The 21,775-nt window shown below is 38.1% G+C and overlaps 3 protein-coding genes across 5 annotated transcripts in view; 1 reads left to right on the top strand and 2 right to left on the bottom strand.

The window, feature by feature from the left end:
* LOC149107945 (disintegrin and metalloproteinase domain-containing protein 10-like) overlaps window positions 1–7,272 on the bottom strand; it is an 8,627-nt gene extending 1,355 nt beyond the window's left edge. Inside the window, exons 1-6 of one of the 2 annotated variants that reach the window (XM_089296015.1) lie at window positions 7,049–7,272; window positions 6,643–6,775; window positions 5,838–5,968; window positions 3,880–4,103; window positions 3,039–3,300; window positions 2,298–2,515 (exon numbers count right to left, since the gene is read on the bottom strand). In XM_089296015.1, coding sequence (XP_089152141.1) covers window positions 2,298–2,515; window positions 3,039–3,300; window positions 3,880–4,103; window positions 5,838–5,968; window positions 6,643–6,775; window positions 7,049–7,154 — 1,074 coding nt within the window. In that variant the 5' untranslated portion in view covers window positions 7,155–7,272. Of the gene's footprint in view, window positions 1–2,297; window positions 2,621–3,038; window positions 3,301–3,879; window positions 4,104–5,837; window positions 5,969–6,642; window positions 6,776–7,048 lie in introns of both variants that reach the window. The other variant, XM_089296014.1, reaches the window with a different exon arrangement.
* On the top strand, window positions 7,266–15,662 carry LOC110058909 (uncharacterized). The gene is made up of 5 exons (XM_089296023.1): window positions 7,266–7,564; window positions 10,079–10,463; window positions 11,460–11,525; window positions 12,355–12,449; window positions 12,914–15,662. The coding sequence occupies exons 1-5, from the start codon at window positions 7,479–7,481 to the stop codon at window positions 13,038–13,040; spliced, it is 759 nt and encodes a 252-aa protein (XP_089152149.1). The 5' UTR covers window positions 7,266–7,478; the 3' UTR covers window positions 13,041–15,662.
* LOC110059528 (lipid transport auxiliary protein 1-like) lies at window positions 13,456–21,766 on the bottom strand. 2 transcript variants are annotated; one of them, XM_089296020.1, is made up of 8 exons: window positions 21,442–21,766; window positions 19,888–19,989; window positions 18,625–18,748; window positions 18,310–18,369; window positions 17,784–17,950; window positions 17,391–17,449; window positions 16,162–16,275; window positions 14,255–14,370 (listed from the first exon to the last, which is right to left on the bottom strand). In XM_089296020.1, the coding sequence occupies exons 1-7, from the start codon at window positions 21,529–21,531 to the stop codon at window positions 16,182–16,184; spliced, it is 696 nt and encodes a 231-aa protein (XP_089152146.1). In that variant the 5' UTR covers window positions 21,532–21,766; the 3' UTR covers window positions 14,255–14,370; window positions 16,162–16,181. The 2 variants fall into 2 exon arrangements, with proteins under 2 accessions (XP_089152145.1, XP_089152146.1); XM_089296019.1 differs by lacking the exon at window positions 16,162–16,275 and having other exon boundaries at window positions 13,456–14,370; window positions 21,442–21,765.
* Window positions 21,767–21,775: the final 9 nt, after the last annotated feature.

Raw genomic sequence — 21,775 nt, forward strand, 5'->3', positions numbered from 1 at the left:
TCTATGGCTCTTTTAAATTTTCTTTTACCATGGATTTTATAGGGGCTCAGTAGACTGTCAGTAAGGCGGTCAGTACGGGTCAGTAAGAGGGTCAGCAAGGGTCAGTAAGAGGCTTAGTAGGGGTCATTAGGGGTCAGCAAGGGGGTCCCTAGGGGCCAGTAGGGGGCCAGTAGGGGGTCAGTAGGGGGTTAGTAGGGGTCAGTAGGGTCAGTAAGGGGTCAGTAGGGCCAGTAAGGGGGTTAGTAGGGTCAGTAGGGGTCAGTAAGGGAGTCAATAGGGGTCAGTAAGGGGGCCAGTAAGGGGGTCAGTAAGGAGTCAGTAAGGAGTCAGTAAGGGGGTCAGTAGGGGGTCAGAAAGGGGGCCAGTAGGGGTCAGTAAGGGGGTTAGTAAAGGGGTCAGTAGGTGTCTGCAAGGGGGTCAGTAGGGGTCAGTAAGGGGGTCAGTACAGTCAGTAAGGGGTTCAGTAGGGGGTCAGTAGGGGGGTCAGTAGGGGGTCAGTAGGGGTCAGTAAGGGGGCCAGTAGGGTGTTAGTAGGAGGGTCAGTAGGGGGTCAGTAAGGGGGTCAGTGCTTTGTCTAAACCCATCTGAGAGGGATTTATAAAAACATGAAAAAAAACTTAATGATCGATTAATAATTGAAAATTAAACGAGACTTTCCTGTAATTTGAAGTTTGATTAAGCTTCTGAGTCACCGGTCGGGAGCAAGGAAGTCACGTGAGATATGCGTGTGCACCTCTGCGTTCAGATGCCAAAGAAAAGACATACCGGTCACATAGAAAGATGGGTAGGGTTATTAAATAGCCTTACTCCAGAAGCAAACGTGTACATGTAACATAAAATGTTTATAACAGGGTGGGCACGTGACTCCCTTGCTCCCGACCAGTGACTCAGGATCTTAATCAAACTTCAACTGACAGGTAAGTCTCGTTTAATTTTTCAATTCAATTTCGTCACCGGTCTATGTCACAAGGAAATCACGTGAGACTTGAAAGCATGTGACCGTACGAAGTCGACCATATCTTGACAATAGCAAACCAGAGTTTTAATCACACCTTATGTTTATAAAACAACCTGGTCATAAAATGAATAACGTTTTGTAATAGTTACTCTGTTAACAACTGGGGTTAAATCAAGTACAAAGCGTACTTAACAACTATTTTTTCAAAGCAGTGAGCAGTTGTTCTGAGTATTGGCTGATCTGAGGTCCTCTCGTTTGGCTACATGACTCATGTTTTCCCATATTTCAGGGTTCACCCGCGGGGCAACTAGACTACCAAGGTTCCCGGGTCGGGAATGTTTCTTTAATTTCTCAGACAGTTTATCTGAATTTAATTTCTCCGACCATCTCTTATTAATGAGTTTGGCGAGCTTATCCGATACATCTTAGTCATTTTGCTCGTCTGCATTGAGATCATTTGTAATCGTGTCGATCAGATCATTTTTCGAGTCCTGAGTCGGGCAACTCTTCTCCCCTCCAAGTAGCTCGACGCTGTCATCTTCCGAAAATTCGGAAGTGTCCTTATTTGAATCGGTGTCTGTGTCAGACAATCCATTAACTCTTGGCCTTTTCGAAGGTCTCTGGCCATCAGCAGACCGTTCAAGAGTTTTTTACATGGCGCTCATCGACTTAGTTACTGAGCACATGTTGTCATTCAGTTGTAGAAGTGTCGCTTCCAACGTGTCGTTGGTCTTTTTCTGAAGCGGCAGGTTTTGTTTTTGAGGAATGGTCGATTTAATCATCGTCCCCGAGGAGTTTATCTTGTTCATCGTGGCCTACCTCCGCCATGTTTCCAACGTTTTCCTGACTATCGTTCTCGTGGGAGTGTTTTCCCGCCATTTCTCAAGACGATGTCAACTCGAAATTAGCATAAATGCCTGGGTTCCTCTGGGTCCTCGCTGAGTCTGGCAGGTCCCAGATTAACAGGAATATTTTAGTACTTAACAGCTCCAGTATATCTTGTCATATCTAAGGGATTAATTCTTCTAAACAAGTGAAAGTGGTCGACGTAACTCCAAACGCTTTGAAGGTTAGCAAGCAACTGAACGCAGAGGTGCACACGCATATCTCATGTGATTTTCTTGTGACATAGACCGGTGACGAAATAGAATAGAACAATTATTGAACTCGGTTATCACAAAATATTGTGATTTTGTCACTGAAGAGACAGTGACAAAATCACTATATCTCACTCAAACTCATCCAATAATTTTTATTCTTTTGAAACCCAAAAAGCACTTAACGGAGGAAAACGGAGGTGGCCTAGCGTGAACCACTTAGCTACATGTGGTATACTTACCCCAGACCCAAAGTTGTGACCAAACTCGTGCATAACTGTTATCGTTGAAACTTTTCTGGGTACCCTGCGGCCAAAATTCAGAAAAGTCGCCAGTGCAGTGTTGAAGCTCATTAGTTGGCCTCTCTCTTGCAGGAAGACTCTCGGGGAACATATTCCTCCAAGTACTCTAGGTTCGGGCTGCGCTACCCAGGCTATTCCCAAAACTCCACCAGAGAAATCTCGGTAGGTAAACAGCAGAGATAAGCAGTAGGCGCTGTGATCTAGCTCACTCCATTTAATCAAATAATCCAAGCTACCGATGTTTTGTGGACTTTCTAAGGAGCCTAATTGAAAGGTTAGACAAGTCTTCCTGTTATATATTTGATATAAGCTCGACATTCAATCACGCATAGAATCAAAGGCAAATAATCTTATTGTTTTAGATCAAATCTACAAGTCATAATCAAACTTATATTATCTAAACCCTCTTGAAAGATACTAAGAAAATGCAATGAAGCGGATGCAATTTGTTTACAACCGCACCCTGCTAGGCTACTCACTATCTAATTAATAATTAGATTATGAGCTCAAGATTTCTATTGTGCAACAGATCATGAGGGCGCAGCCTGAGTCAACTATTACGCATACAAATCGAGAGCGAATAATCTAATTGTTTTAGTATAAATCTACTAGTCATTCAAAACTTTATTGTCACTATCTAATTAACAATTAGATTATGAGCTGCAAAATCTCACTTACTACCTTCTGATTCCGCATCCTTAAACACAGTAACCGCTGCTATGACAAATCCGATATCATCTCCAGGCCCTCCATCTTGGTTGAAGTCTGTCGCCCTAAATGCTTTGTCTGTCATTGCCACGTGATACGCCATCTCTGCTACAGTGGCGCTCTCAGAACCTGAGCCCACGTGCTTGAAAAATGTGTAATCAGCAGCAATATGTAAAGTGCATGTGTTGAGGCTTGAGTTGCTGGGGTTGTCACGGCGGACTCGTTTACTGGTAGCCTGTAACAATACAATAACGTAAGTAAAGTCAAGCAGCCCTGCATGAGTAGAAAGAGGGAAGTATAGAATCAATATCAACGCTTTTTCTTCCGCAGAGCTTTGAAAACCAGGCTTAAAAATACTTTTGTTTCGCAAGAAGAAATCGAGTACCAGTTTTTGGCTGACATTTTTTTCTATATTTTAAATGCAGCAAGAGCCTAAGAGACTGGTTTCTTGTTCGCGTTCTTGTTTCAAATTATAAATTCTATAAATGCCTTGAAATAAAGATATTCACAGAGTGATCATCACCCCAGGCATGCTTCAGGAGCAAACCATATCGTAGCAGGACTCCCAGGACTAGGCGCCGAAAACCATGCATCTAACCACTCCCAAGCGCGGAGGCCGCATGGTTTCCCGCGCTTGGCACCGGTTGCATGTTCTGCATGACTTGCTCATTACGTCATTTTTGTTTCTTGTGATTGGCCCATTATAGCTTTGAGTTTTACACGTCAGTCATTTGAAAATGCTTCATGACTTCAAAGGAGAGCAGAATTACGTCGATATCAACAGATTTTCAAAGGAATAAACTCCTGTGTATACCTGAGCAATCACAGGTTGCAGATCTTGAACGCGAGCCATTTTTCTTTGAATTCCTGAAGAATTAAATTGAACACTTGAGGCACGAAAAATTATTGAATGGAAAGGCGTCTTGAAGTGAAAGTATCGCTCGGCAGACTCTAGGTGAAACGATTCACCAAATGCAAAGAAACTTCCATCAAATTTTCCCTCTAATATATGTCCAATTACGAAGGAATTAGGGTCACCTGAAAAGAGAGAAGATAGAAGAAACAAACTTGAGTTTATTAATAACGTTTTCTATACTAGTTGTTGATAGTTTGACAAATGTACATTTTGGTCTGTCGTAGTTTTCTCTACTAGTTTGGTTCTATTTTAGTGTAAACCATGAGCAAGGTTTAGTTGATACAAATCACACGTCAGTTTGTATGAAAATAATGAAAGAATGGCAAGTTTGTCTGTTACAAGTTCCTATGCTGAAACGTTTCCTACCAACACACAAACGATATTTGTAATGTTTTTTACAAACAGCTAGTGCAAAGCCACATTCTCGAGCCCAGGCTTTTTCTTCTTTAGCGAGCGCAAAATCCTGTATCAAGGAGTAAACTCAATCCCAGGTCTTTCCTTTTTTTTCTAAAACGAAATGAACCTTGTGGTGTGTTATAACCACGGCAAGTAACCTTTTGACAGATTCCAAAAATGCAGTAAGAATTAATAAGGCTGCCCATCTTAACACAACTGTCTACATGTAAATATTATGCGGTTTGAAAGTATCAACTATTTGTATCATTGGACAGAAAGCTATGCCATCTAGTAAACAAATCCTTGATATTTTTTTTTTTCAAAAGCCATAAACGCTGGCACTTCAACATCAATAGTCTCAAAACGGGCAAAATTTTACCACTCTTTATTCGATTTCCAAGATTTGCTCAGCAAGTGGTTAGTCCCCGGAGGGTGGGGGAGGGGAGAGTAATCTCCCAAAATTTGGTAGGGTGTGCAGCCCACTTCCCAAAACCCTTACCCGATTTAAGACCAAGCTCTGTGATTTTGCCTACCCTATTTAGCCTAAGAACGCAGACGTATTTCCGGCTGTCGCTTGTCTCCGCCAAAAATAACGTCTGCGAACCCGAGCCGGGAAACGATTTCTGTGACGTAATGACTTTTGTTTCTCTTTGGCCAATCAGATTCCATAATAAAATGAAACTCGAGTGCTCCTGGCAGCGCATACCTTGTGCAGTAGTTCTGGGGCTACTTAAGCTAAACTGTGATTGGCTTAAAATTCCTACGTCACAGAAATCGTTTCCTGGCTCGGGTTCGCAGACGTTATTTTTCGGCGGAGACAAGCGACAGCCGGAAATACATCTGCGTTCGGAGGCTAACCCTATTTGACCTGGGGAAGAATTTGATACCCTATTTACGACCTGACCCTTGAATCAATACCCTGTTTCAGACCTGTTTTATAATTAGTTCTCTAGTTCAGACTAATGTTAAAGGCATTGTGAAGAGTTTTTGTTGGTAATGTTCTTGATAATGATGAGAGAGTAGCCAATTCAAGACTGAAGTGCAAAAACTATACCCTATTTGAGACCAAAATGGCCAAAGTGATACCCTATTTGTGTCCAAAATGGCTGAAAACTATACCCTTTGGAGCCACTCATACCTGTATATAGTGGTGTAACGATTAATCACGATTGTGCCCGTTCGGTTTGATTCATGATTCTTCGATTCCACGTTTCGATTTTGGTTCGATTTTTTGCATACCATTCTTCTGGGTGCCCTCAGTGAGTCTTTATATTGCAAAAATAGAATCCAGAACTCTTTAAAATTAATAATAATTAGTGTAATTAATAATCGCAAGGGATATGAATCGTTACACCACTTAACCTATATAGCCTATATAAAGGAGTATCCCCACCAGGGGTTGGCCACCCTTCTAAACAGCATGAGAAAATATGAGGCTTCATATTAAGAATACTAGTTACCTTTTACAGTTCCTGTGTAAGCAGTCCTTGTATCATAGCCAGTTTTTTCCTCAGCATTAGAAATCAGTGTTCGAAACTTGGTATCTTTCGAGAACAATCTTTTATGCTGTTCTAGTAACAGGCAGAAATTCCTTTGGGAAAGAAAATCAGTCTCTGAATTTCTTATATTCCCATACTAGCTACTTTGTAATTTAATTTGTTTATTAATGATATGGTATTTTTCCCCTTGAGCCAGATGAGAGGCTAAAAATGTCTGATCTGATGTAAATGGCTTGTCAAGATTTATGAATTAGAAAACACAGTTTCCATTGTCTGTAACAAACTTAAAACTGGTTCTCTCTTCTACCGTCATCGTTTCCTTCTGTCCAACTGAGAAATAAGGCTTTCTATATAGACCATAACCACAATTTTACTATAATCTTTCTGTCTATGACTCACAAATTTAAATTCTGAGCTAAAAACCTAAGTCTTAGTAGTATTGTTAGCAAATAAGATCAAAGGAGGAATAGTCAAGACTGACTGAATGAATTCAATTTATTTTTTCCCCTCGTTCAAAAGATACTCATCGGAAAAGAATATACGAAAAATATGATATATCAAATTTATCTAACAATAATTCCATCTCAACCCCCTTCCCTACCCCCATAGAAAAGAATTTTTTAAAACCGTTTATAACCCTTCGTGCCTTTAGTTTTCTTGAATCTTTTTGCAATTGCGACAAGACGAGGTACAACATACATGTTGAGTTCGAATTCGGTCTATTTATTAAAGTACCTTGAGTTTAAATGTTTTATTTTAAAAATACCTTTGAAAGGCGCTAAAGTTGATGGTGACCGCAGAACATTTCGGCAAATTCATCGCGTCTAGATGTTGTTTGTGAACATTAGTAACATTGTAGTTTACGGCCTCATAATATTCGATGTTTTGAACAGCGATCTCTGTGAAAAATAAAACATGTATACGTCAGCAAAATTAGAATGGCGTATACACTGCAAGTTTGATCTTCAACAAATCATCAATAACAACTAAAAAAGAAAAAAATAAGGCTGCCGGGAGAGAAATTCTAGTATTTTTGAATCATACTAAGGTAAACAAAAAATCAAACCGGGAAACAACTTGGCAAACTTTTATAAAGCCCTTTAATAACATTTTCATTTAGCAGAACTTTTGACAGCTTAGAAAATCTCCTAAGATTCACGAGTTTTTCTCACCTTTCACGTCTTCAGTTAGTATTCCTCTTGCTGACGAGATTAATGCCAAAAAAGAAATAGAACACGAAACAACTGATTGACCATTCCAGTCTTTAAACAGGTTCATTTGTATGGAAAATAACTTCTCTTTTTCCAGCGAGATGCTCTGCTTACTCTGTAAGTCTGTACATCGACTGTCGTCAGTGGCGCGGAGACTGGACTAAAGTACCAAGAAAACGAGCGGTTCCCAAGCAATATGGTGAACGAACCGGATTCTACATTTTACCGGAGCTCTTTTCCAACTTTGTGCACGTTTGGTACATTTCCGAAGAACTTAAATTAGTAAGGAGAACTTTCAAGTTATTAAGAAAGCACTAGCGAAGCCGAAAGGCCCGTATTCGCTGCACTAAAAGGCGGATGACGTTGACAAGTGCTTGCTAGGAGTTTTCATATGGCAGAGAAAAATGACTGGACCAAGTTATCGAAAAAGGAGCTGCTTGAAATGCTACAAAGACAGGAAAAGTTGCTGGCAAATAAGTAAGCTTTTCTTATCAACTGGAACTTGTGAACTACATGTTTAGGTCTTTATTCTGTAGTTCTTTTGGATGTCGTACATGTACCTGTTTTCAACCATTCGGATCATCTCTTCTAAAGGCATCCGCGGTCGATCAATACTCGATTGATACTCCATCGACCCCTCGGTTAACCCTCGACAGACACTCCATTGACATCTCAGTCGATAGTCAGTTGACAGTCGACTAACTTTCGATAGATGTGTATGGGTCGGTCAATTGCAATACTAGCCCAACTATCGACTACTGTTGATCAAGTGTTGATCACGCGGCAGTTGAGATGTTGATTGAGTGTTGACTAAGTATTGATTAGGATGTCCATCGAGTGTCGAATAAGATGTCAATCAAGTGTCAATCGCAGGTCGATCAAGGGTATCGATCAACACTCCACGTATGTCCTATACACATGATCCTACCATTCTTGCAGTGCAGACCAACCTGTTTCCACTCCTGTTTAAAAGAAACAAATGCAAATATCTTACCTAGTTTTCATCTTAGACTATCTCATCTGGAATCTCCTCTTTAATTGCTTGGCTGCTTTTAGTTTTGTCAAGAGATAAATTATGAGACAAGGTTATCCCAGTAATATCCCAGTCTTTTTTTGCACCCTTAATTAACCGCGCAGCCATGGGCCGAGCGCGGTTCATGTTCTACCCGTGGCTTATTAATTTTTTTTTTTGTTGGTGGCCAGACCCAAACTTCCTCTCTGCCAAATTTTGAATCATGCAACCTGTGATGTTTATTCACCAAAAGCTGTTGAAACATTAATACAAGAACAATGTTACGGATATTGCTTTCTTTGTGTGTAAAATATATTTTGTTTTGGTTTCATTGAGGCGTTGGATTCAAAGGGAAACAATAAATACGCTAAAAATGCTAAAAAAGGGTATTACATCAGCCATGGAATGTGCTGACGCTGCAGCTTTCATTTTCGCTACGTGACAAACAAGATCATATTTACTTTGCAAGTTTATTTTCCGGAAGCGGTCATTAATTTATTTGCAATTTTGCGAGTATTTCTTGTGGGTTTCAGCACATGAAGCAAATTCTTTGGCTGTTTCACCACAGCGAGTTAAGAGATTTGAAGAAAAATTAAATATTTGCCGAGGTAAACAGAAGCTTGCCAGAACTTGCAACGTTTAAGTCAGTGCTAGGGGAAAAAAACACAACCACTCTAAAATTAGCCGTGGATAGCGTAAACCCTCTGATTGTGTGACTTGCGTGACTACTTCAAAGCACAAACAAATTAAATTTTGACTTTTCAGGAAGAAAGCTGTGTATTAAAAGCATTATTAAGGACGGTGCCTACTAAATACAAAAGTTTTCGCGCCAGGTTAAGACCTTGCAGAAAAAGTAGATCTTTGCAAGGTTTATCGGAATACACAAAGAAAAAAGAGGGTAGCCAAGCATTTTTCCGAAATGATTAGCCTTGAATCTCAACAAAAATGCTGACATCAGCATTTTTCTGAAAAAAGAAGGAGAGGATATTTCTTCACAGCTTTCTTTAGAATTTGCCTTTACATAAATCTGAAAACTACATGGTAAATGGTAACATAAAAACCATTTTTGGTATGTTTTTAATAACAAAATCATTGCAACAGCACTTTTAGCGTCTCTGACAGCCTTCCTCTGTTTCTGCTCAAATATAGTCTAGATATCTTTTGCTCACAACCAGAAGCTAATCACATGCTGAATAGGCTTTCCACTTCCACTTCATGACATAAAATATAGGGGTAACCGAGCATTTTTTAAAGTTATTGATCCTTTTTTAAACTTTTTACGGTGCCTGTTAAATTTTTTCCTGTCACCTCCCCAGTAAGTAAAACATTTGCATATCTCACACTTGTTTTGCGCACACACTACGCCATCTGCAGGTACATGTTTACAATTGGATTTCAGTATAATTTTCGACAGATAACAGCTAGTTTTTCAGCTGGAAGATGTTAACAAATAGTGGTTAGCGATATGCTGCTGTTCTGGTGTTCCTGGTTTAAGTACAGGTTCATTAAACTTTATTTGGTCACAGTAGGAAAATTTTGCTTTCAATTTAGTTGTGTACTTGGTAGCGTAGTTGATTGCGTCATGTCAACCCAGCGAGCATGTGGCGCTTAAACCATGCCTTGCGTGATGTGCAGAACGTGTGCACACTAACAAAAGTAGGCACCGTCCTTAAAAGCGTGACACTTGTTTCCTTTTGTATCATTCATGGGCATATCCCAAGCGAACTTCCAGATTAAGACCATTACGTCATCATAGATTTCACAAATGCTAAGAGTGATGTTGCAATAAGTTATAACACAGTTTGTGTTGATCAAGTGATGTGTTTACGGTAATCAATGAATCATCAAGGACTGCTTTGGAATGTGCACTGCATTGTGACTGTAGTATCAACAAAACAATAAAAAATTTTAAAAGTGCGGTTATAAGATCTAAAAGATCTTCTTGTTTTCCATGATTTATCCTTCATCTCTTTTCATAGGAAGTTCTTGCAAAGCCTCCCAGACAAAGGCAAAAAGGTATCAGAGACAGTGGAACGACTCAAGAAGCTAATTGCACAAAGAGAAAAGATTGAAGACACTATTGCAGAGTTTGAGAGGTTGACAGTGTCACAGCTTGTCCAGAGAACTCAACTTGACGCCTTGGACAGTGATGACAGTGATAATAATGATAATGATGACAAAATGCACACACATTCATGCACAGGAGACCCAGCTTCAAATGAGCAACACAGAGAAAAGACCAGCAAGGAGCACAGGAAAATGTCAGATGCAAACAAATCAAGAAATAAACCATTCAGCTCACAGTCTCCAGGCAGGACATGGGATTACGAGTCATCAGCAACACCTCCAAGCTATAAGTTAGAGGTAATTAGTAGTGTTTATACGCTGTCCTATTTAGACACCTCCATTTTGGTGTTATAAACTGAAAACTATGGCAGAAAAAGTCTTTCAAGAAAAATGGGAGGCTTGGATAATTTTAGACCTATAGAGACAGATGAAACACAGAAAAACAAGATGTCATGACTAACCGTGAAGGATTCAGAGATATAATGTACATGTAATAATATAGTAATTTAGAAAACAGCCCTAAGAAAATACGTGTGCTGATTGGTTAAAAATCATGTCTCTATAGCTCCATAGAAACACAGAACTAGCACGAGCTGTTGATGTAATCATGGTGCATGCAGAGAGAATTTACATTTTGATGATCAAAGTAAACAAGTTGTTTTCGTTTTTTCTGTTGCGGTGTTTTCTAAAAGAATTAGAAAACATGTTCTCAGTGTTTCTATTGAGTTATAGAAACACTCGTGAAAGTTTGGGACAACTTGAAAAAGCTGTGGAAACACTCACCTGCGGCTCGTGTTCCCGCAGCATTTCTCTTTCCCCAAACTTCCACTTGTGTTTCTAGGTACATGTTTTCTATTTCTTAAATGTGAATGGGGATTGGTTCAAATTTCCAAGATCCTGAATTTCTTGGTACTATTTACTACCTCTACCTTTGCCCTACAAGTCTTATTTATTGGACAGGAAAAGAGACCCAGATCCCTTCCCAATATTTGCCATTGTTATCAGCTGGGTATATGATCTATATGATCTGGGAAAATAAGAACAATTCAGCATTTGGCAGAAACTAAGCTTAAACTTATAAGCTAAACTTATAACACAGCAAAGGAAACAAATGAAGCAAGTAAAGTATCACTCCTGGTAAAAACCTCTCCAGGATCTTTAAGGGTCTTCAAAGATCCTCCAAAGTCATAAAATGCCCCTGAAAGGATATACAAGTGAAATGGTTTTACCTCAAGGTCAGACAGTGTCTCCCATATTTGCAAAATGTTTACAATTCAGTTGCCTTTTCCACAGAAAGCAAAGCCTCTATCATTAGAAGAATCCTTTAAACTCTTACAAGATCAAGAGAAAAGGCAAAAGGTGGGAATATATGCGATTATTGGACTGTAACTTGCTTGCAAATGAGGCTAATGCGGAGAGTCTAAGTTTCAATGCAAATGACATTAATCTCGTTTTAATGGAATTCCTCCACACGAGCCTCCATTGCAACCGAGCTCCAGTCCAATCTCAAGAATACACATAAAAATGGTGCAAAGTGCATTACTACATGTAGAAGTTATAATTTTTTCGCTGAACTACAATGTACCTGTATTACTGTACATTAGTGGTCTTGAGCCGGTAAGGAAGACAATGGGAAATAGGAGTAAATTAGGAAAAGCCACCACCCCCAACACAAATTCTAGATTCAAAATTTCCAGTTTCTGAGACTTGTCAATAGGCTTGTGCTTTGACACTTAGTCTAGCCCATTCTCCCCTCCTCTCCATGCCCTGCAAAAGGCAAATTAACACATAGGTGTAACATCAAGGGCCCAATTACTCAGCCGTAACAGGCGTTACAGGTTATTACCTTTAATGATACCGGTAGCCCTGTTTTCCCTAGTGACGTGGACACCACATTGATTACGGAGAGTGTAATCATAACAAATTAAATAAAGAAAACATTACGGACATTCAGCGAGCAGGGACCAAAAAAAAGCTTTCTGTACGTGCAATAATGAAGTGTCCATGTAGATGTCAATTTTAGTAACATTCTAAGTTCGACTCTAGGGCCCATTGGATTAAAAACAAAGGAGCTTTTAAATTAATTCAAGTTTTAATTCAGCCCTCAGCCTTAAAAATTTTAAATTTGGAATTTTTATTTTTTAAGTGATCTGTTGTTTACGACAAGTTCTCAAATTCCTCTTTGCAGGATCTTCAAGCTCAACATGCGACACAAAAGTTAAAGGAAGAAAGCTTCCTTGACAAAACAGACTACACCACAGTTCAAGGATTAAATTATCATCAGTATCTTTTTATAATAATTATAATATAGTTTATTATAATTATTATATAGCTGGTTGGAGTTAGGTTAAATCTAACACACACTCTTATTGGTTGATTTATGGTCAAGTGGCAATGGCTAAATCTAAATTGTTGCCCGGTGGGAAATCATCATTTAAATGTCGCCCAGTCTCCAACTAACCATACATGTCTAGGTTACTTTGACTTCTCCTTGACTTAAAACTTTAAACTGTAACACTCTGACCAGCTATATAACAAAACACCAAATTCTTTGTGACTTGATGTAAATGTTGCTGATTATAGACTGTCAGTGTCATCATTTTCTTGTTTTTCTGGTGTTTGTCAAGTAAATTTCAAATGTTGCTTCCATTTAGTGAATTTCAGATATTTATGCAAGTTTTCTCCAGTGTATGTAAAACTGATCCATTTATTTGAATCAATCAAAGTTCTTTAACCTTATTTACAAGATATCGCGAGACAGTTCAGGAAGGTTATTTAAGTGACGACAGTCAGCAAGAAGAAAATAACATCACACGACATGAAATGGACAGTGACGATAATGGTGATAATGAGGATGAGGATGACGAAAAATAACAACATTATTGGGTGTGATTTCAAAACATTCAGTCCATGATATAACTTAACATTACAAGCTATAAGTAATGAACTAAATGTCTCATAGTCCTTTGCATGTGTAAACTGCATGTTGTAGGTACATGTAATATTATTTCAATAAACAGCCTTAAAGGATGAATAATTTATATATGTATTTATATGTTGTGATACAATGCATATCTTGGGCAACCTCAATTCATTAGCAGATATATTGATATGACTGCTAATTGCCAATGGCAAACAAGCATATTGTTCAGTAGCATTGTTTGTTAGCATTGCTTCGGATTGAATATCAATGTTTATTGCATGAACTAGATTTAGAGACTCTCCAAAAACTTGCTGAGATCCATCATTTTTCAAGGACCATTCTATAGCCATAGCTTAACATTGCCACTTTTATAGTAACTTCATCTCCACTTTATTGACATGGACTGATACATGTAGATATGGAACTAAATTCTTGCAATTAAGGTAAAGCATCCAGTACGACTGACATGTTCCCGAACACAACAATTAGGTTGATGCACTGCCACCACTCCATTATAACAAGAATGTCCTATAAGTGCTGGGACACACAATAGTTTAATGGTCATTCACATCATTACATTGGTCCCAGACTAGTCCAGTTTGCTCCTGTGTAAGTTTTGGCCACAGAAGTGCCTAATTAAACCAATTGTCAGAGGGAACCAATTGGAGTGACTGCCGAATTGTGGTAGGGTTTGGTTTCCAATCATTGGAAACCAAATAATTGTACAGTAATATCTTTCTGTTGATGTTGAACCGGAACTGAAGAGTCAAAATATCCAAATGTAACTAAGGAAATTTCTGACATTCCATTCCAATAGGAAAATGAGGAGTACCTCTGGGAACAGTCCACTTAATAATTTACAAACATTTTCTGGAAATTTTTACTGACAGTTCCATTTGACTTTCAATGCAAGTTTATAGTTGTTTTGGCCTGTTAATGGTAAGAAATCCACAACTTTACATTGTGAATTTTCAGTACTGATGAAAACTTTGCAGTTCTGTTTTTGTACAGAAACAAAGCTCAAACATGCCAAGATTTGCAGATGTTCATATATCAATTAAATGTTTCTTGGATAAATGTCACACTGCTAAGTTTTGTAATTTTCACATGCTCATGGCTCCACTTTGAGTCATTTTACCAGCTTCAGTCTCTGCATCTTGTGTAGTTTTGATTTCTATGCTCAGCCCTTCCATCTTTGTGCTTGATGGTGGTTTTCTTATTGGCTTTTTACTGTTCCCAGCTATTATAAGACTTCCAGGAACATTGACATAAAGACGCACCCTAAAAGAGAGAAAAAAACATTTAGGAAACCCCTTGTTAAGTTATATATTTTTTCAGAATCATCTGGTACAGTTTAGAGGAAAGGTTGTTGAAATGGTTTGAAAGAGAGATGAAGTATTGACTTAATTATTTGAAGGATTTCGTGCAAGAAGGGCGTATATTGCTTTTTGGGCCAATTTTCATATTTTGCAGAATCGAGCTAATTTTTGACAGACTGACTTGTTTTGACATGAAAAGCATCATTGCATCATTGTTTTTGTTGATTTGCACATTTTGGAGAAATAACGCATGCAAAAAAACTCAGTTTTCCAAGCGGCACCTTTTGGAGCAAATCCATCAAAGGTGGATTCAACGCAACGCGAACATAAATAGTTACTTTTAGCAGCTTTGACAGCACAGTTCTTTAAATAGAAGCGCCAAATGCCACGCTTTGGTGATTTCAACATTTAGCAAAACAACACGTTTCTTTTGTTTTTTGTTCAACAAAAGATCTCTAAAAGATGCCCTTGGAAAACTGAGTTTTTTGCATACGTTATTTCTCCAAAACAAAGCGTAAATCAACAAAAAACAATTACGCAACAATGGTTTTCATCTCAAAACAAGTCAGTCTGCCAAAATTAGCTCAATCCTGAAAAAATGAAAATCGGCCCAAAAAGCGATATAGGGTATAACCTTTCTGCATGAAACCCTTCATTTATAAGCCATCCATAGTATTTATAAGATGCAATAATTGAATAGCATACGGTATTAGCAACAATATTCCCACTGATACTATCAAAATGTCTAATAATTATATATTTTTTATTTTAAAGTATGAGATTTTGAGTTGTGGTAGACAGGTTAAATTATTGTGAAAATTAAGTACATTATTTTATTGCATTTAGTTTTTACCTTTAGTTAAATTTCTTTATTTGAACTTTTGTGGATAGTAAGGGATTTACCATGATTTTTTTTGAGCGGGGTTTTGGGCAATTTCCCAAAACAAATTCCTGCACAGCAAAAAAAGCTTAAAAAAATGGTGCAAGGGGAACCATAGAAAACAATCTAACGAGTGCTTTCCACTATCCTTATAATCATGTTAAAAAAATTCTTGCACAAGCCATTGGCCACCAAAAGAATCATGCACAACCTAAAGTTGAGAAAAAAAAAATCCATGCCCCAGAAAATTGCCACCTCCCCAGCCCCCCCCCCCCCCCCCACTTCACAAAAATTATGGTATATCCCTAAGTCTGTTTTATTTGTTTATTTTTTAATTTACAAAGTGATGTTAATAAATTGAGTAACCGACAGAATTGGTAGTAGACTCCAGATGTTTACACATACTACGATTATCAGTTGAGTAAGGCGGACGAAAGTTTGGTCACCAAGTTTTAACGTAAAAATCGTGTTGTTGTCACGAGCAACTGGCTCCGTATCCATTGGCAACTTGTCGGCCTTCGACGTCAATTGACAGCAAAGCGTGCGAAATTGTAGGCGACGCGACAGGCGACCAACGGCTGTTGATATTGTTACCAACGGAAACGAGGTAAGTTGCCCGTGACAACAACACGATTTCACGTTAAAACTTGGTGACCAAACTTTCGTCCCGCCTTACTCAACTGATCATCGTAGTAATATTATTTGGTTAATTTCAATCAATGGGATAATAATGAGTGTTTATAGGCGCAATGTGCCATGGGAATTGTGATTTTTAGTAAGCAAAAATGCTTGATGCTGACAACCAACTGGAGACAGCAACTGTTAAGAATAGAAAACAGCACTGGTAAGGAGAAAATAACACTGAATACTAACAAAAAAGAAGAATCACAAGATCAGACAATTGCAGGTTTTCCTTTCTTGATTAAGTGAGGAACAGTAGGAAAAACAACTGTGTCTAAAGTTGCACATGGATGCTGATCTTTCACCCTATGGCACAAGAAAATCAAGAAAGATTTAACAAGCCTTGACTGTGATAAAGCGTCATTTTGTTTGAGTTTTGTGAAGCAAAAAGCTAGTAAGTCTGTAAGTTGTATTGAAAACTTTTGCTGTAGTTATGAAAGTTTAAAAGGTTTATTATAAATAATTTTCTACAATGTAGACAGTTCAGGAAAATAAACAGCTCAGAACTGCAATAAAATAATTTTATCATTATAGAATATTCATGTAGAATATCTTTGGTGTTTTATGATTTAGATGTCACATTACAGGTTTAATGATCAGCTTTATAATAATTAATTCAGTTTCACCAACAAACTTTAGGGCAGATTTTCTTGAAATAAATGTTTTAAAAGAGAGCTTGAAATTCCAGTGGAAACACCAGGATTTACAAACTCTGGTCTGCTAACTATCCAAATTAAAATATAAATTAAAATTCAATAATTTGTTACTGTCAATAAAACAAATATAATTATTTAAATGCCTCAAATACACACAGGTACGATTCATAAACTTGGCCCGTGCAAAATCAGCAGGCAGAAATCAGCTAGTCTTATTCAAATTCAAAAAATGAACAATACATGCTAAAAATTCTTGTTTTTTACCACAGCTTTGTTTAGAACCAAATCGTGCACCAACTTGGGGAGATACACCCTTCACAGAAATGAAAATTCTTGTTTTTGTACAATTCCAACTGAAATTCCCTTGAAATAATTATTATTTCTCCACAGAGTACGAAACTACACACTTAACAAAAATCTTGCAAACTGCACTTATCATCTGTTTTGAGTTTGTAAAGTTAAGAAACTGTGAATGGCCACAGTTTAGCCTTCACACGAATTTACATGTACCGGTAATCACCCATTTTCTTTTGAAATTATCCCCAAGAACTTTGAAAAAACAAGGAAAACGACACCACTCTGTAAACAACATACAGCCATTGCACACTAATGGCTGATAGCGTATCACTATGTTAGTTCAGGCAATCCAATTGCAGCATTTGCATTAGTGTAAAAGTAGAATTCTACCAATCATTATTATTCCTATATATGTACATGTGTGCATATTAATTTTTGTTTAAAAGTTGTTAGCCAAAAATTCCAAACCTGTCTTTCAGCTGCTCAACAAGATATGCAAACTTTCTGTACTGCAAGGCACCAAATTCCTAATAAGAGAAAGCTGGCAGAATTAATTACCATAATTTTTATTATAACTTAATATATTAAATAATATAATTTCCACACTTTCTCAGTTTTGTTTGCTGTCTTTAAGAAATTGCTTAGGCTGTAATGTCAGTTATCTCTCACCCTCAGCACTAGCTCTGGGCAAGAGACTCGCTGAAGGTAATGCTAAGGGTGGGTGATGACTGGTATTTCAGACTAGAAATCAGTTCAATTTAAGGTTTTGATCACTTTACACAGTTACTAATCATCACATGTTATCAAGTTTAAAACAGTTTCTGTAAATAAGATGAGTCAGGGTATCATTAAGTCACATACCTTAGTTTCAAATCTGGCATGTTCATACATATCGGCGACCTCATTTATAGTGTCATCTCCACCTCGTATCACATTGCATGGTGGCTTCTGAAGAGACTTGAGGTGTTCTCTGACAGACTGCTTGTTTTTACGACTGTACTTGAAGTCAATCGTGCATAAAAGGTCATCTGTTGTGTCGTGAATAGCATCAAAGGAAAAAGGACATTACTGTACCTCTCAATAACATGCAAACTCTAAAATTCAAAGCTCAACCGACAAATGCGTTTTTCGCAACAGTGCTCAGCAGAAGTCACAAGCTGAAAGAAGCCGCCAAACGTTTGATTGATGGTAGCGAAAAATGCATTTGTTGGTTGAGCTTTGAATTTTAGAGTCCGCATGTTGTTGAGAGGCAAAGTAAAAGGCAGCAACGAAAAATAATATCATTAAAATTAATATTGATATTGGCACAAGACAGGTTAAAATCAGCATTCTGATAAAGTAAAAATTAAGAACAAAATAGTACAGAAAAATGGCATATTTTACAAACCAAGCTCAGTCATTTTATCCATAGCCTTCATTCGGTATTTGTAGCTTCTTGTATATTGATCTGTTAGAAAAAATAATGGCCACAACACAGTGAGACTGAAGCGCACAAATACAATGTAATTTTAGTGAATGAGATAGAATATACATTTTAACAATAACAAAAATTCTAGACAAGAAGCTAATAGAGGTGTTTTGACTGGTTCAGTGAATTATCTTCCACTATCCTATGTGACTGGCCAGAGTGATTACTTCAGATTTGGTTTTACGACACTCATTATTGAGAAATAAAGACTATATTTCATAGTACATGTAATACCTGATGGGGAATCAAAGTTTGTTGTTCCATCTACTGGTTTATTAAATTGTTCTGACAACATTCTAGGTTCCATTCTTAGCTGTGAAATTCTTTGTAGCTGTGCTGAAATCTCTCTTCCCAAACTCTGCCAAGAAAACAGGAATTACACTGTTTTGAATGTACTGTAAGAAATAGTTGTCTTATATAGACCAGATCATGACATTCTCTGGACAATAATTATGATAGTTTGTCAAAAAGTTACAATGTATACATCCATTATCTAGTTCAAATAAATTTAATGAAAGAATATGGTAAAATATATTTCTGTTAAAAATCAACCTAAACATTAATAAGCTGTTAAATCTTACATGTAGATGCCAAAATCTGCCAAATATAAGCCTTTTGATTATAAACTCAAGGGCATGTATTTAGATTTAGCCCTTACAGCGAGGGGCCTAAAATCGTGACTATGTTTCATTAATACACATTCTTTCCTGCATGCAGACTATCCAATCAGAAGTTGAAGATGGCTGTTCTTGGCTTCTGATTGGAGAGTATGAGAGTCAGGAAAGTATATAAATTATACAATAATGAAAATTAAAGTAATTAAAGTAAACACTTTTGGGCTCCTTGCTGCAGAGAGAATCATTGTCCAAATCAGTTAAAAGCCCCCTTCTTTAATTGAGTTGTTGTGATTTTAAGGGGTTGGTAATACTGCTGACACTTATTATAGTAGACTTTTTAAATGCTGCGTGTCTCCAAGGGCCCATTTCTTGAAGGTCTTGAAAATGTTTTGCACATGTAAAGCCAGAGCAAGATCTCAAACCTTACGATTACAGAGCTGTTTTATTCATGTATTCTCAATATGAACAGAGGTTCCCTTCATACAAGAAGTTTCAGGCATATACACTTCTTCGTTTTTAGATACAGATGAACTAAACATGGCTTTACAAGCCTGAAAAGTTTCCAGGGCTTTTGAAAACTGGGTCCCAGATAAACATTCAAATATACATGAAAGCCTGACAAACAGCAAAGCATTTGCAAAAGTGACAAGGAGGCCAGTGTACATGACAAATGACAACACTGTGTTGAAATTCTAACAATGATTTGCAGACCTTCTGTTATGTGACAGTGACAGATTGTGGAGACAAAGCATCACTAGCTCCCCACAACAAGGAACCTCATTGATTGTGAATAGTGGTATCATACTAGTCGACTTGATCTAGCTTAATACTGATAAGATTAAGGGGTGGGTGGAATGTACCCAGCTTATGTGAAGCTTACCTTCGGTGCATCACTGCCGACAGGAGAGTGTGGTCCTCTTTTGGATAGCAGTAACATTCTTAGTATTTGGCGCTTCACGATTATGACAATGAGGAGACCAGTCTGCAATTTGATAAGGACTTAATTAATTTTTTGATCAACATTTTTATTTTAAGTAGGGAACAGCAATTCTGTGAAATATTAAAAGGATGCAAATAATAATAATGACTTTATTATCATGTCAATTACATCTAGCAGTGGAGAATCCCCACTGCTAATTGGGGACACCTCACTAGAACAGCCTATCTAAAAATAACATACAGAAAAGTCATATTTTAGCATGGAAAGTACAAACATATACAGGCAAAAACTAACGATAGATAAATCCGACGTTTCGGCGACATCTTGGCGCCATTGTCAAGGGAAACTAATTAAATATGCGATTTCAAGGGTAACTAAGAGTTCAGAGTTTCTAATTTGCATAAGTTAGACAAAGACTTTAGCGCGAACTGAGTCTGATTGTACATTTAAACACGGTCGTAATTGTTTAATGAGTAACATCTCATTAATGAGACAATCAAACTTGTTGTGGCATTTTTTCAACACGCTAAAACAATTGCGAAGGTCATCCGGAATCCTGCCTGCGTGTCTACTATCATAGTGATTGCGTACTGACGAGGTCTTGCTTCTATGTCCATCAACGCGTACGAACAGATGGCCACGGGTGTAACCGACATAACCAGCATCGCACTGGTCACACTTGAAGTTATACACAACGCATTGTTGATCAATGAGCTGAGGCTTAGGTTCGCTTGTCGGGAACTCCTGGGCAATCTTGCGGCTCGTAAACACCGGTTGAACACTGGTCTGCAGCTTCACACTGAGATCTTTCAACTGTGTCTTCACGATATTAGCAGACTCCTGGTCTTTAAAGGGTATGACAACCCGAGTAGTGTTTTCTGTCGTAGATCTGGACCGTAATGAGGGCTGTTCAGCGACCTTTAAATTTAGGAAGGTTTTGACAGTGGAGTCAACAAGGTGCTTGGGATATTTCAGTTTAGAGAAAACAGACTTCAGTCGTTCGCACTCCTCAGTGAAGTAGGACCATGACGAAGACAGGCGATGTGCGCGATCGAGCATAGTTGTCAATAGTCGGCGCTTGTACCTATTATCGACATGACTGTGGTAATGGAGAAGCAGACCACTGTTTGTTGGCTTCACAAACACTTTAGTTTCAATACGAGGCGCTCTGTTTAGGAGTTGAGTACCGAGAAAGGGAAGCATTCCATCATTTTCGACCTCCATAGTAAAGTTGATGGCGGGGTGAGCGTGGTTGAGGGTGTTAAGAAAGTCCCTAGCTGTAGACAAATCGGGCATCACAGTGAATGTGTCGTCAACATATCGACGATAGTAAGGTGGCAGTTTGGCCATAAGGATGGTCGGCAAAAGAGGCAAAGTCCCCATACTAGGCAGACCACCTGATAATAGGTCCCATAAGATAAATTAAAATTATGAGTTTCAAAGATGGCAGCCACTACATCCATCTAGGATATAAACGATCGATATGGTTCTTACCGATATGGTGAAAATAATGGTCATAACAAGCCCCACACCACCCAAGTTCTTCAGCAGTTTTGCATCATAACTGCTGACTGGATCCGCCATCTTGAGTTCTTCAGTTCTTTTTAGGCCAATAATTGCCAAAAATCTTCATCATTTACCACTATTTTTTAAATGATTTGAATCATAAACTATTAAAATCTTGCATTTATACCTCGAAAAGACGACAAATCATTTTGAAGGCCGAAGAACTACGAAAGTACTTCGAAATCCTTCGAAAGTTGTGGTCATTTTTCATTTTTCTGTCAACGCCCGCGATTCAATATTTTTTGAAAGCGGCCGTATCGCT

The sequence above is a fragment of the Orbicella faveolata genome, unplaced genomic scaffold, assembly GCF_042242905.1.
Source record: "Orbicella faveolata isolate gen_17 unplaced genomic scaffold, um_ofav_v1 contig_26, whole genome shotgun sequence".
Taxonomy (NCBI): Eukaryota; Metazoa; Cnidaria; class Anthozoa; order Scleractinia; family Merulinidae; genus Orbicella; species Orbicella faveolata.